The sequence below is a fragment of the Centrocercus urophasianus genome, unplaced genomic scaffold, assembly GCF_019232065.1.
Source record: "Centrocercus urophasianus isolate 14NV4802_14NV808 unplaced genomic scaffold, USGS_Curo_1.0 seq_14, whole genome shotgun sequence".
Classification (NCBI taxonomy): domain Eukaryota; kingdom Metazoa; phylum Chordata; class Aves; order Galliformes; family Phasianidae; genus Centrocercus; species Centrocercus urophasianus.
In genome coordinates this window covers 43,399,959-43,413,134 of record NW_024884586.1, presented here as the reverse complement: position 1 = coordinate 43,413,134, position 13,176 = coordinate 43,399,959, and the positions used below count along the sequence as shown (strand labels likewise).

The following is a 13,176-nucleotide window of genomic DNA, read 5'->3' as shown; positions in this document are numbered from 1 at the left end:
AAAAAAAAAAAAAAAAAAAAAAAAAAAAAAAAAAAAAAAAGCTTTTAAGTTAGAATGACCACAACAGCCCAACCCAATGTTTATTTCCCATCTTACTACACCTAAGTTCTGCCTTGAAGCGTCTGCTCAAGTGCATTAATGTACAATTAGCCCAGACTGAAAGATGCAGACATCCATCCCTATGATTGGCTAGGATTGTATCATTACCTCAATTCCTTTATATAGAAAGCAACCCCTACTCACCACTAACAGTTATTAAGTTACCTTGGCAATCAGACGGGGCATTTTGTAGCGATAGAACTGATCTGAAACACTGCGGTTGACGTTGACAGACATTTTGCCTTATTAGTAGCTTTATCAATAAGATGAAGAGATCTTTGATTGCAGTTTTTTGGTATCTTCTGTCTGGAGAAGACGGGATGACATAAACGACTGCAAGAGTTCTCGGTCTCTGACATGAAAAAATTTTCGCCACTGAGGCTGTAAGGTTCTTGCTTGTATGCTATGTTTCCCCAATACAGGTACCAGTGGCTGCGCAACAGCTCTGCAAGCATTAACAGACAGAAAAGTAAAGTTTATCTCAATATACACCAATAAAACCTTGCTATATGAGGAGCTGTATTTACAGGCAGGGAACTAAGTTCATTGCCTGAGAAGCTTAATATAATAGCCTTGAAATGCACCACTGAGTAACTTTTCCTCACCTACACTACAGAGCTTTAAACCCTCTTCTACCTTACTCCTCAAAAAACAACGGGCAACTAAACAGTGTTTTTTGTACAATTAACTCCCAAGATTGCCATGATCATTAAGGAAGGGAAAGGAACACTGCCTGATTAATGAAGACCAGGGGCTCTTACACTAAGGTCACATGGTATGCTCCAGGCTGAAGTGGAAGAAAAATCTGGAATACAGTTTCAAATTCTGCATCACAGCATGAACCTATTACATAAACCATGCTCTATCAGAATGCTGAGAAATATCCATAAGGTGAAGCAGCAGCAATCCGCAGTCCAACAGAACTTTTACGTGGCTTACCAGTTTTCTGGCTCAGAGTGGAAAATTAGGTAGTCCTCCCTCTCACTTACAGACTCTCATAGCAGCTTCTGTGGAGGTTTGACTTAACAATAAGCCTGATAAAAGTCTGACACAAGTTGCTTCACTGTAGAAAGCCTAACAGTGCAGAGAGGTACAGAGCAGTGCAACAGCTTTTCCAGTTGATTTTTTTTCTTGGGAGAAGGATGATGAATCCTATTATTAAAGTTGCCTCAAGCAGTATTTACATATTTAAATTAACATGTGCCCCTGTAATCAGATCTAAGGTTACGTAAGCCACACTGGTTGACTAAACCGGCAGCCGTGCCTGCAGCATGCTTGCTTTGACACGTCACCATGTTATCATTAATGACAGAAGTGTTGACACATTAAAATAGACTCCTTCATATTCCTGTGTAACAGCACAATTCCATGTAGAGTCCCTCCGCTCAGGTTTACAAATCCTTCCACGAGAAGCAAACAGACATGCACACACCACATATTCCACATTTGTCCCAATGCAGCTTTACCCTTCTTCAGCAGAAGCCGCCCCAAGGATTTTGTTTCAAGCACGAGGTTTCCTTCCCCAGAATGGCTAAAAAAGAGCCCCCACGTGACTCAACCACGCGCCTGAGAAGCGCTGAGGAAGCAGTACCTCTCTGCGTGAGCTTGCACAGCTAACGTGTCGCTTCCCCTCCTTCTAGCTCACGGCTTTTGTCTGCGGGCTGCAGGCTGAAGCTCCCTCTCCTGGTCCCCGGGACACCTCCTTCCAAGCAAGCAACCCCCCAGCCCCCCCTTCCCCAAATATGCTGCACACAGAAGGGGGGAAAAAAAAAAAAAAAAAGAAAAAAGCGGGAAGGCAAAGCAGAGCACTCAGCAACACCACTCCCCGCCCCACTCGGGCCCGTGATGAGTCATAAATGCAGCAATTAAGCACTGACTCAGCCCTGGAATAGACCAGGGGGGAGGAGGGGAACCTCCAACTGCGCATGCGCTCCCCAACTCTAAAGGGGGGGAGATCATTCACGCGCGCCTCCCCCTCTTCCCCCCCTATTCCCCCCGCTGGTGGAGCGGGCTCCCCCTCCCCCCTCCCCGCCTGTAACTGCGCCACAGCTCCCCCCGCCTCGCGCTCCCCCCCCCCAACCGCCCACAGCGCGGGGAGGCGCGGCCCGGCCGCCGCCATCTTGTCTTGTCGCATGGCGCGGTGGGGGGGGGGAAAGAAAGATCGAGTGTAGGAAAATAACGCGGAGGAAAAACAGCCGCCAGAAACATCAAACCAACGAAGGCGAGACGTTAACATGCCTGCTTTGTTACCTTCCCCTACCCGGAGGGCTCCGGGCACAAATCCTCGCAGCCACCCGCCCTCCAACGGCAGCCCAGCCCGCTCGCACCTTCCCAGGGCCCAACCGCCTTTTCAGCCCCGCCGCCCTCGCCCGTTCCATCTCCAGACCCACGCTCACCGTTTTCGTCCAATAAAGACATAAACCCAACGCTGCTCGCCCTGGGCTGCGATGAAGCCGAGTGTGCGAGGAGAATGAGGCCGTGCGGCGCTTATATCCGGGCGGGGGAGGAGGCGGAGGCGGACGCCGCAGCCTCCGGGTCCGGGCGTCCTGTGACGGGCGTTATCAGCAGGGACAGCAGTGCCGGACAACCTGCGGAGGAGACACAATCAGGGGCATCGTTAGCGCCGGCACCTGTGAGGAGAGGAAGGAGGAGGAGGAGAGGGGTGAAGAGGGGAGGGGGGGGAGGGAACTGCGGCGGCCGGCGCGCAGCTCGGGCAGAAGGGGGCGGTTGATGGGACCCCGGCAATGGCTGCCCCGTACTCACCTCTAGAATGTTCTCGCTCTGACTGAACAACGCCAAAGCTGGGATCAATCAGCCAGCGGCGCGCCCAGCCCCCTCAGCCCCTCCATTGGCTCGCCGCTCGCCCTGGGGCGAAGCTATTGGCTCGGGGCCCTGCGTACCCTAATCTTACTGGTGGAGGCCGCTATCGATCAATCCACCCCTCTCCTCGCTTCCCTCCCTCGTCCCTCCCCCCCAGTGTCCCAAAGGACATCGCGTCTACAGCGGCCGAGTCTCGCGAGACAGCGCGGGACGGCGTTAGGGGGAGCGGGGGGGCGGGGCTGAGTCGGGGAGAGGGGCTGGGGGTTGTGTGTCTCCTTTGCCTCCTGGTCCCTGCTGAGGTTTCCCCCCCCCCCCTCCCCCCTCCCCCGTCCTGCCCTTTGGGTTCTGTTCCCACCTCGGCTTCCTCACAGGGGCGACTTCTGGAAAGGCCTCGGTGCTGATCGGGACTTCTGACAGGAATCCGACGCAGCAGGCATGTAATGGAGATGGGCTGTAGCTTATAGGCGGGCAGTGGCCAAACGCTTGACATCGCAGCAACTAATTTGTATTACAAACACTTAAACAATTAAAACGCTGAACGCAGTGTGTCCTTCCCGTACAGCCTGCTTTCCGGGAGCAGGAAAGCACCGATTTGTAGTCACTGCCATAACGACTCAGCTTTGGTACCTCGGGGTGCTGAGGGCGACCCAAGTCCCTGAGTGCAGTTCGTGTGCTCAGTGTCGAACACTGCCGGCCCTCAGCCCTGCTGGGACCGTAGCTCTGCCTTGAAACTATGAACTTGAGGCCTTTTCTTTCCCGTCTCTATCATTTCCCAGTCTTCTGCCTTCCAATGTAACAGGAATTATGTATTTTGGATGGTTTACAACACGAATAAAGTTCAAGAGGCAAAGAGCTTCTGAAAACTTAATCATAGAATCATTAAGGTTGGAAAAGACCACTAAGATCATCTGGACCAACCGTCCGCCCCATCACCCACCCGCACTAACGGTGTCCTTTAAAATCAACTCTTCATCAACTCTTACTGCTTTAAGTACTGCCAGGCAGCACAAGAAGGCTCCAGTTCCTGTCGCTGCACCTTACTGAGTAGTGCTGTGAAGTGTCTCGATGGCTATGTGGGTGTATGGGGAAAGAAGTAATGAGGATAAGAATGAGTGCTGACATTAAATAATGTCATACACAATGTATTTCTCCCTGCATCAAGTCAGTTCTGAAACACAGGTTTCTCAGCTGACTCTGGTAATGTGTTCGTATGATCGGAGGAACCCCTTGTACAGAACCTGTAAGTTTGTTTTGAATGTTTCCTTCCAATATGCAAAAATACTGCATTAAAATACAAAGGTGACCAATGCATTAGATTTCCCTAGGAATCATGACAGAAAAATGGCTCTATCTTTACGGACACTTTCAGAGACAGGCAACAATAAAAAACCTGATCCCTCAGCTGCAGCAGCAGAGTAATGAACCTGCCAGAAATAAATGTGGATATTCCTCAACATTTTCTAACAAGACCCTCCTAAATCTTCTGCATCATCACTGCTGCCCTAGTTATACATTTCCTTTCGGCCTATGCAATAGCACATCTCTGTAGCCAGGATGATGTCCTGTAAAACATTTTGTAAATCTGTTTTGGACTTTAAGCTTTTAAAAAGTTAAAAGCTTACAGGATATTCGAAATGCTTCCTTGAGAAACACACAGCAACGCTTTTTTTAACATGAGAAAGAGGGTTAGTGCAAAACAAGGAAATATCTCTCCCAAGTATACGAGGCTTGGCAGTTATCATGAGGGGAAAAAATAATCAAAAAAATGTGGGAGGCAAGAAAAGCACAGCAGGAACTCCTTAGCTGTAAAAATATGCAGTATGTATAACTTACTAAATGCCTCCTTTCTGTGGCTTTACTTACATGCTACAACACCTCTGAGGTTAATAAATTGCAAGTGTTAAAGCACACCGCTGCCAACACCACTTTACTGAACAGCAGAAGGGAAACGAACCTCTGGATTTGGTGCTCCTTGACATATGAATAACTGAAGAGTTGTGATTAGTAGCACTAAAAAAGGATTTTTAAAATTTGATGATATATAAATTGACATCAAGTTAAGAGTTCCCTTTTAAGATGGTAATCCTTCTGCAAAAGGCAGAATCCATATGGGTAAATTAGAATATACTCTCTTGCATTGTACAAAACAGACTAAATTTGTGGATTATTGTCTCCTTGGTACCAAGCTGTTCGTTTTTTTCCTTACCAGAGAAATTCATTAATATCCAGTACTGGATCTGAAATGTTTCTACTGAATCATAATATTTGGTTGTTGATTTGTTTTTTTTTTTCACTTTAGCATCCAGTGGCTTGGACAAGACAGAAAATAATTTTCTCTCCCACTTTAAAATGTCATGGTTTCATAGGTTTCATAAATCCTGAAGTTCATAGTTCATATTGCTTTTGTGACTTTGAAAACACAGAACTCGTGTTTGCTGTGCATTTCACTGATTTAAGCTAAGGAGTTCCTACGGATGCCCCTCTCCTGAAGTTTAGGTACTTTAGGATGGCGTGACTGAGTCAGGTTTTGGAAGTGGTTTAATGTCTGAGAGTAGGAAGTTTTCAGCAGTGGGTGTTAGGGTGTGTGTTTCCTTATCACAGGGGTGCTTTGTTATGGCTCAGTTCAGCCTTGAGCTATGCAAGTTTGTTCTGCGCTGCCTTAGGTTTTATTAACAATAGCAGAGAGTCAATGCCTGTGATAATGCAGCAGAACCATGACTGTATCCAAGAATTAATAGGTGTGTCTATTTGAAATGTAAGTCTTCAAAAATGGGCATTCTAATTGCAGGTATTTATATTTGCACATAAACAACTGTATATTCTGCCTGTATTTTATTCTTCTGCAAGTTTTGTCATTGTTACATGGTTGGCTATAAGCACAGCTTTTTTTCAATACTAACTTGGTAACCTTGTCAAGAAGAACAACTTTTCTCTGCTGTAAGCTGTATGTTATCTTCCAGTCATTGCTTCAGAGATGATGTTTTCTTCAGCTCGAGCAGGATCCCTTAGCAGCTGGGCACAGGACTCTGTTGTGCTGCATGATGCCTCTGCTGTCGGTTCTGGTCTTTCCCTGTGCTGCTGGGCACCCCACACTGCTAAGTGCAGCCTGTTGAGGAGAGGAATGCGGCTGTGTTCAAATGGGGTTCGTTCCTGACAGTGGAAAGGACTACAACGTGCATGCAACTCTGACATGCTAGAGTTCTGTCTATAGCAATTTCCAAAGATAGAAGGAGGGCCAAAATTCTGCAGTTACCCTGAGCTCTGAATAGTAAAACCCCTTCTTCTTCCTGTTTCAGAAACGTGTAGAAAGAGTTTACTTATTTACACGTCAGGTTTGAATATGCAACTTCTGTTGTAGCACACGTCCAAATTGTTCCAGGACTGGTATTTGGGAAGGTGGATACATTTGAATAGCTGTGGCTTTACTACTCAGCACTCATTCTTTCAAGCTGCCTTAGACACTAAGCAGTAGCAAGGGCATAGGTCTGTTCTTTCTCTACAGGAGCTCCACATTAATTACTGCCCTGGAGCTCATCTTGTACAAGCTCATTTTGTAAAATACCTTCCTTTCCATGCTCTGCAGCATTATGGTTAGCTATTTTCATTGGTAGTTCAGGAATTAGTAAACAGAAAGAAGGAGAGAGAGACAGAGCAGGAGACACACCTAGCCATTATTTGCTAGTAGTTATTTTTGTCACTTCTGTATCTATGCAGAAGTGCTAAAATATCCCAGCAAAGGTTTGGGTTTTTAAAGGCCTCCATGTTTTTCATCTGACAGCATAAGACAAGCTCTGCCTCAAATCTGTTTCCGTCATCACAGAAGACACCACAAAGCTCCTGCTGCCCTCCTTTCTTTTGCAGTGTGTCTGGCTGTAAGAGAGGTGTCTCAGGAAAGAGAAGCAACCACCTTTCTCTGCAGAATATAAACGAGTGGTTGATAGCTGTAATTTTAAGAGGGATTGTTGTTTTTTATTTGTCACAGAGTTTCCTATCAGTATGCACTGAGGGGTTGAGTACAAGCAGAATGCAGGCTAGGAGGCATTGCTAGGAGTTGGACGCTGTTCAATACAAGAGCCATGTGTTGGGTTACCTGCTGAGGAGCACTACCCACCTATGCAAAACTATCTAACAGCTCACTGTGCTGTTTTAGAGAGTGGGGGCGGCTCCTGAGGGCAATGTCCTGACTCCATCTTGTTATTTGTTTGCTGCAATGCCCATTCCTAAACAACAGGACTGCAGTTTTCTGTGACCAACTGTTTCATCCAGAAAAACTAGTAAGCTTCTGAAACAGATGAGCAATACTCATTCATGTGTACTGAGAGAAGGGCTAAAGGCTACCATGTGGTGCTGTCAGATTCCTAGCTGCTCTATGTTCCTCAATGACAATCTGTTTTAAGTAAGAATATTCTAACAAAACTACTGAGAAACTGTACAGTTCTTTGGTATTGGCAGCTCCCCCATGTCATTAGGCACACATCTCTGGGTTTTAAGCAGTGCATGTGAAAAGTGATCTCACTCTCTTTGTTGTCTGGAATAACATGATATTTCACCATGGTGAAAATTTCACCGTATTTCTTAACTTGAGTATGTGTGATTTGCTTGTTATTTTCACTCTTCTTGATTTCTCAATACTGTACTTTTACTTTTGGCATGGCACTTGTCTGGTCTGTGGGAGGAGTCTGTTGGGAATTTTACAGTCAGTAGTTATTTGGACAGAAGGACAAAACAAAGTTTCCTTTTGAGCAGATAAAACCAGTCTGTTTGTGTTAAAATTGACGTATAAACAAAGGCAAACTCACATGAATAAAAAGTGCACATGGGATGGAAGTTCAATTAGGAGGTGAAATCAGCACAGTTTGGAGGTCTGTGATAAAGAGGTGCCCCCAACTTGATGAGCTTTCTTTGTGTGTTAGCAACAGGTACAAGGGTTGGTGGTAGGAATCAGAGAAACCAGGTTATCTTGGTTTGCCCAGGTAGCAGCTGTGCTACAGGCATAACTGGCAAGAAGTAGCATTATCCAGCAGTTGCATGCTTGTGGTTGGCAAATCTGGTTGCTGACAGAATTGGATGTGGAAGATAAGGAGTCCTCAAGGAAAAGAGCTGCCAACTGAAAGCATGCTGTCAGAGCTGCCTGCCTGTTCACAGTGCCCAGTAGCAACCACTGAGTTTATCTTTCTGTGCTACTTGTCACAGTCAACCTGCAGACATCAAAATCTATGTTTGTGAGTTAAATCTCTCTTCCAGTAGCATTTCAGTGATTTACGTTTTCATTTCCATTTCATAAAAAAAATTGACCAGGTTCTCTCCAGCTTCCAGCTGTTGTGTGCTTTGCCAGCATCTCCGCCTATACATCGTAGCTCATCCTTTTTTGTTTGTTTTTTTTTTTTTGTGGTTGTTGTTTTGTTTGTTTTTGTTTTTTTTTTAGCTTGTGCAGGTCTGACAAGCAGCACTGTGATGATCAGCAGATAGAATCATAAAATCATTAAGGATGGAAAAGACCACTAAATTCATCTACTCCAACCCCAACCCATCCCTACCATGCCCACTGATCACGTCCACGTGCCACATCTCCATGGTTCTTGAACATCCACAGGGACGGGTCTCCCCCACCTCCCTGGGCAGCTGTGCCAATGCATTAGCCCTGTTTTGCAGAAGTTCTTCCTAATATCCAACCTGAATCTCCCCTGGCTCAACTTAAGGCCGTTACCTCTCTACCTACTGCTATTTCATGGGGGAAGAGGCTGACCCCCACCTCATCACAATCTCCTTTCAGGTAGTTGTAGAGAGCAATAAGGTCTCCCCCAACCCTCCTTTTCTCCAGACTGAACAATCCCAGCTTCCCCAGCCCCTCCCCATAAGATTTGTGCTCCAGGCCCATCGCGGCTTTGCAGCTCTTCTCTGGATGAGCTCCAGAGCTTTGATATCTTTCTTGTAGTGAGGGGCCCAAAATGTCGACTCTTAAGTAGCAAAGAAAATATTGAGTGCTTAGAGTTTCCTACTGGTTTTCCTCTTTTCCCTGGAGGAGTGTGTTGTTGCCTCTAATTTTGAGGTTCTATCTCCAGAACGTCTTTCCTTGGAGATTTTAAGGCTCTTAATTCCTTTCTCTTGTGTGCAAAAACATGTGGCTGCTGAGCTGTTTTTTTAGGGGTCTGCGCTACAGCTTGCATCTTGCTTTGCTAATCTCTTCTGCTCGTTCAAACATGGAGGAGTGTCTTTGAAAACAACAGAGGACATCGCTGGGAGAGCTGGAGTTTGGAGGCAGTGCCCAGGCCCTGTTAGCGATTGTGTTTGTGCTTTTGCTGGCAGATCTAGCAGAGGAGGAGGTGTCCCTGATGTTTGTGCTGAAGGCAAAAGAAAATTCTGCTTTAAAGGCAGAGGAGAATCTTACTGTATATAACTAAACCATCAAAGGGGATGTTTGGCAAGGAAGGCAGTCATATTTGGGAACAAACAGCTAAAGACATGACAGAAATTTTTTTGTCTCCACTGTCTGATTGTATTTCCCTTACAGATCTACATGTATTGTAACATCAAAGGTATTTGCAGGACACTGCAGGCTGGATAATGCTGAATTTGTAGGTTGCAATGTAGAATTTGCTGTTTGGTGTGTTTTGCCTTGAGCTTGAGTACAGCTGGTGCAGCTGCTTAATAAAAATACAGGGATTACCTTTTGTTAGGAAGCAAATAATACATGACTGCCATAAGGTGCCAAAATCTTCAATGCTCCAGTGGTTTACAACTCAGATATTTATATTATGAATGTGCATTATTTGCCAAACTGAAAAAAAAAAAAGGAACAGTACTTAAAATCGGAAACCAGAAGCAGAAACTTTGTTCTGCAATTTGCACATGCCCAGTATTTTGTATGCTTGGGCTGTTACATAAACTAGTAGCAATACTGAAGGAGCTGATAACACACACTGTTTCCAAGAGTGGAAATTTAATTAAGCCTGGCTTTGGCCTGTGTGGATTCTGTGGTGGCTAATGAACACTGACTTGAAGCACCAACCGTGTCTCACCGTGCCCAGACACCCACGTCTCACATTGCCAAGTGTCACTGGACTTGGAAGTACCCAGTGGGTTCAGGAACAGATAGATGCAACCGAAATTGCTCATATACATCTTGCTTGTTTAAGAAACCAGGCTGAAAATACCTTGGAATGTGAACCCCCATCAAACATGGTGTTGATTATAGAGCCCAGTGTGATTTTATTGATACAATGTAGACTTTTCTTTTTGAAAACAAGCCAGGGGACAGACCGAAAGCAGAACTTTCTTACAGGAATGATACTGCCTACAACTGTTTTTCACAGTCAGGTTTGGAAATCTCTTAGAACACAGTTATGTCAATGAATGTTCAAATGCACAATAGAAGCAGAATTTTGCCCTGAAGAAATAGGGGAAAAAAATAATCTTGTTCATGTTGATCATTTGGGAGCTTTCTCCCTGAAACAGAGGAAATGATCTTCAAAAACATTTCCTGAAATGGGCATTCTCACAGCATTGAAGGGATAGAAAATAAATGCTCATTAAATGGTTTGTGATTCATATCTGTGTCCACATTCACATCTGGGAAACTGTAGCATCAACAGCTCAGTTAGAGTAGGTGGTGATTGTGAACATTTTGGTGCTGTAATTCTTTCAGGACTTGATTTTAGGATTCCAAAATGATTGTGCACATGTTAGAGAGCTCACTAGCGTAAGGCATTATTCATCCTTAGGGAGTCTGGCTTATTCTCGCCCTAGTGCCCTTGGCATGCCAGCTAAGCATTTTTTGCATTAGTAATTTTAAGCACAGTAATATTTCTGCACTGGTGCCTGATGTAGCCATGGAATAGCTGAATAAATTTTAATTTGCTGCTGTGCTGTTCTCCCCAGATTTCTGTAACTGGTACATCTTCCTTGCACTAGCCATAAAATATGGCATTTATGAAAGCCACCCACTCTACCTCCTGTACATGCAGAGATGCTCAGGTGGAATACAGTGGCTGTTTCCAGTGTTGTTTTGCTGCACCGCAACCAGAGTTTGTTTTTAATCATTCTCATGAATGATTTACTGTTCTCTTTCTATCATGTTACTTTTTCATTGTTGTCTCCAGCAGGCAAAAGTCTTTCAAGGGGTTCTTTAGGGCTTACTGTATTGTTTGTCCTAGATATTGGGCATGACTTATTCAGAAATGTGTAATAAATACACAGCTCCTCTCATTGCTGGTTGTTTGCTCAGCAGACAGATTAATGGATGACTCGGTGATGGATGAATACTCAGCTCAGAATGGTTCTCCATTCTGGATTAAGCTGTGGAGGGTGTGTGAATGCAGGTGGGATCTGTAAGGTCAGATATAAATGTGAGCTTATTCAGGTCCACAGAGATTAACTGGTTTATACCATGGGATAATTTCCCTGTTTAACTGAGTCTTTATTGGCAGTCTCTTTGTTCACTGATCCTCATAAGATACAACTTTTGTATCTGAAGATATATACTTGTAAATGCTTATTTTCACTTTGTGAGTAGCCAGTTCTCTTGGCTACTAGTGCCTGCTGTGGCTAAAGAAGGCTTTTATTTTCTCCGCCTATTTGTTTTCCTGGTGTGCTGAGACAAGGAGTGCTGTGACAAGAAGTTTTGATAGTTCAGTCTATCAGCTGTGAAGGCAATTTACAGTCAGAATTTGCACTCTGGATAATGTTTAGTAGCATACACTTGATAAAACTCCTTTTTGCTTTATAGATAGCTACTGTTGAAACTCAGTAGCAGTGCTGTTCCCGCAGAATCCTGTAGTGAGCAGCTGATTCATCTAGATGAAGCTTTCAGTGCCATCCTTCGTGGATCCAAGAGCCCCGTCGCCTTCTCTGCAGAGCTCTGAGCAACGAGCTGCATTCTGCACCCTGGGACATGTTCAGGTGGACAGGAGGGGTGAGCAGTTTGGCCCATGCAGCTGGTCTGACAGTGTGCTAATTCTGGTGCATGGTGCGGCATATGCTATGACGCGTGCAGACAGATCGCTCACAGTTTGCTCAATTCCTGGAGCAGCAGGGAAACAGGCAAAGTAGCAGTGGGTGCCAAGTCACAATCTGCTAGCTAGATTGCTTGAAAATCAGTCCAAACCTCCTTGCCCACTGCTACAGAGTGTACTGCTCTCTGACATTCTCTGTTTCCTTACCAAAGGTTGTAAAGAGGCAGCTCTGTAGCTTTGGGTTGTGCCAGATTTGCCTGCTGTGATCCAGATCCACAGTGTTGTGTTTGCTGTAGTGACTAACCTACACATAGCTGCTCAGAGGTCTTTGGAAAACATAGCACTGGGGAGGTCAGTCTCCATGCATACATGGACTTTGGGCAGGACTATTGCACCACAGGCTGTGCAATATATTCTTCCAAGAAAGCTGTTAACAAGAATGAGTGAATCAAAGGAGAGCTATTAGTCATGGGTTTCCCACAGCAATCTCTTTAATGGACTGTTGACTGCTGGATGCTTCTCAAGAACGAAGGAAAAATATTGGACGAAGTGAAGTCAATTTCTTGAACCTTTACTCAGATAAATATGATCCATTCACTCTCTCTGCTTTGGAAAGCTTAGCATGCATCAGTTGTATGAGAGAGCTATGCCAGAGCTGTGAAAAGCCCTGCATATCTTAACTATTTTCCTATGTCTTGCATCCTTCTTATTTCTCACTTCTGTTAATTGTCTCAAGCTTTTTAGTGGTTCTGTCACTGCTTACAGCCCAGGCTAAGGCATTAAGAACAGACAACAGGGTTCTGTTCTTAAATCCTGCTTTGAAAACCAAACCTCTTTATAATACATTCCTGGAAGAAACCCCTTTGTTTGTTTTGATTTGCCTTTTGGCTGTCCCTGGATGTCCAGTCATTGGCCAGGACCTCACTGGCTGAGTCCCAACACAGAGCAATTTGCAGCTATGTGTAAGTGACTTCAGTTCATTTCGGCCATATCTCTGCCGCATTCCCCAGAGCCAGCCATCTGTGTTTCAGCTGACCAGGGTGCAAGCTGAACTCTGACTTGTCTAGCTGAGCCTGCCAAGAAAAGCATTAGCTAAGCAGAAACAGTGTGTAGCTGAGGGCAAAGGTGAGAATGTATTAAGTATCCACATCTTGACACAGAAAGGATGCAGCTACAATCAAAACAGGGGAAAGGGGACTGGGCAGACGCACAGCCGCCTTATGTGACCCAGGAGTGTGTGCCACACTGCTTACTGAGAAAGGCTTCTTTGTCTCTGTGTATTGTGCCTGCCTGTTGTGGCTGAGAT

At 45.1% G+C, this 13,176-nt stretch overlaps 1 protein-coding gene across 1 annotated transcript in view; it reads right to left on the bottom strand.

Annotated features, from left to right (window-relative positions):
* EIF5 (eukaryotic translation initiation factor 5) overlaps nucleotides 1-2,932 on the bottom strand; it is a 7,392-nt gene extending 4,460 nt beyond the window's left edge. The window contains exons 1-3 of the mRNA XM_042814642.1: nucleotides 2,863-2,932; nucleotides 2,496-2,687; nucleotides 265-544 (exon numbers count right to left, since the gene is read on the bottom strand). Coding sequence (XP_042670576.1) covers nucleotides 265-336 — 72 coding nt within the window. The 5' untranslated portion in view covers nucleotides 337-544; nucleotides 2,496-2,687; nucleotides 2,863-2,932. The remainder of the gene's footprint in view (nucleotides 1-264; nucleotides 545-2,495; nucleotides 2,688-2,862) is intronic.
* Between the last annotated feature and the right edge of the window lie 10,244 nt (nucleotides 2,933-13,176).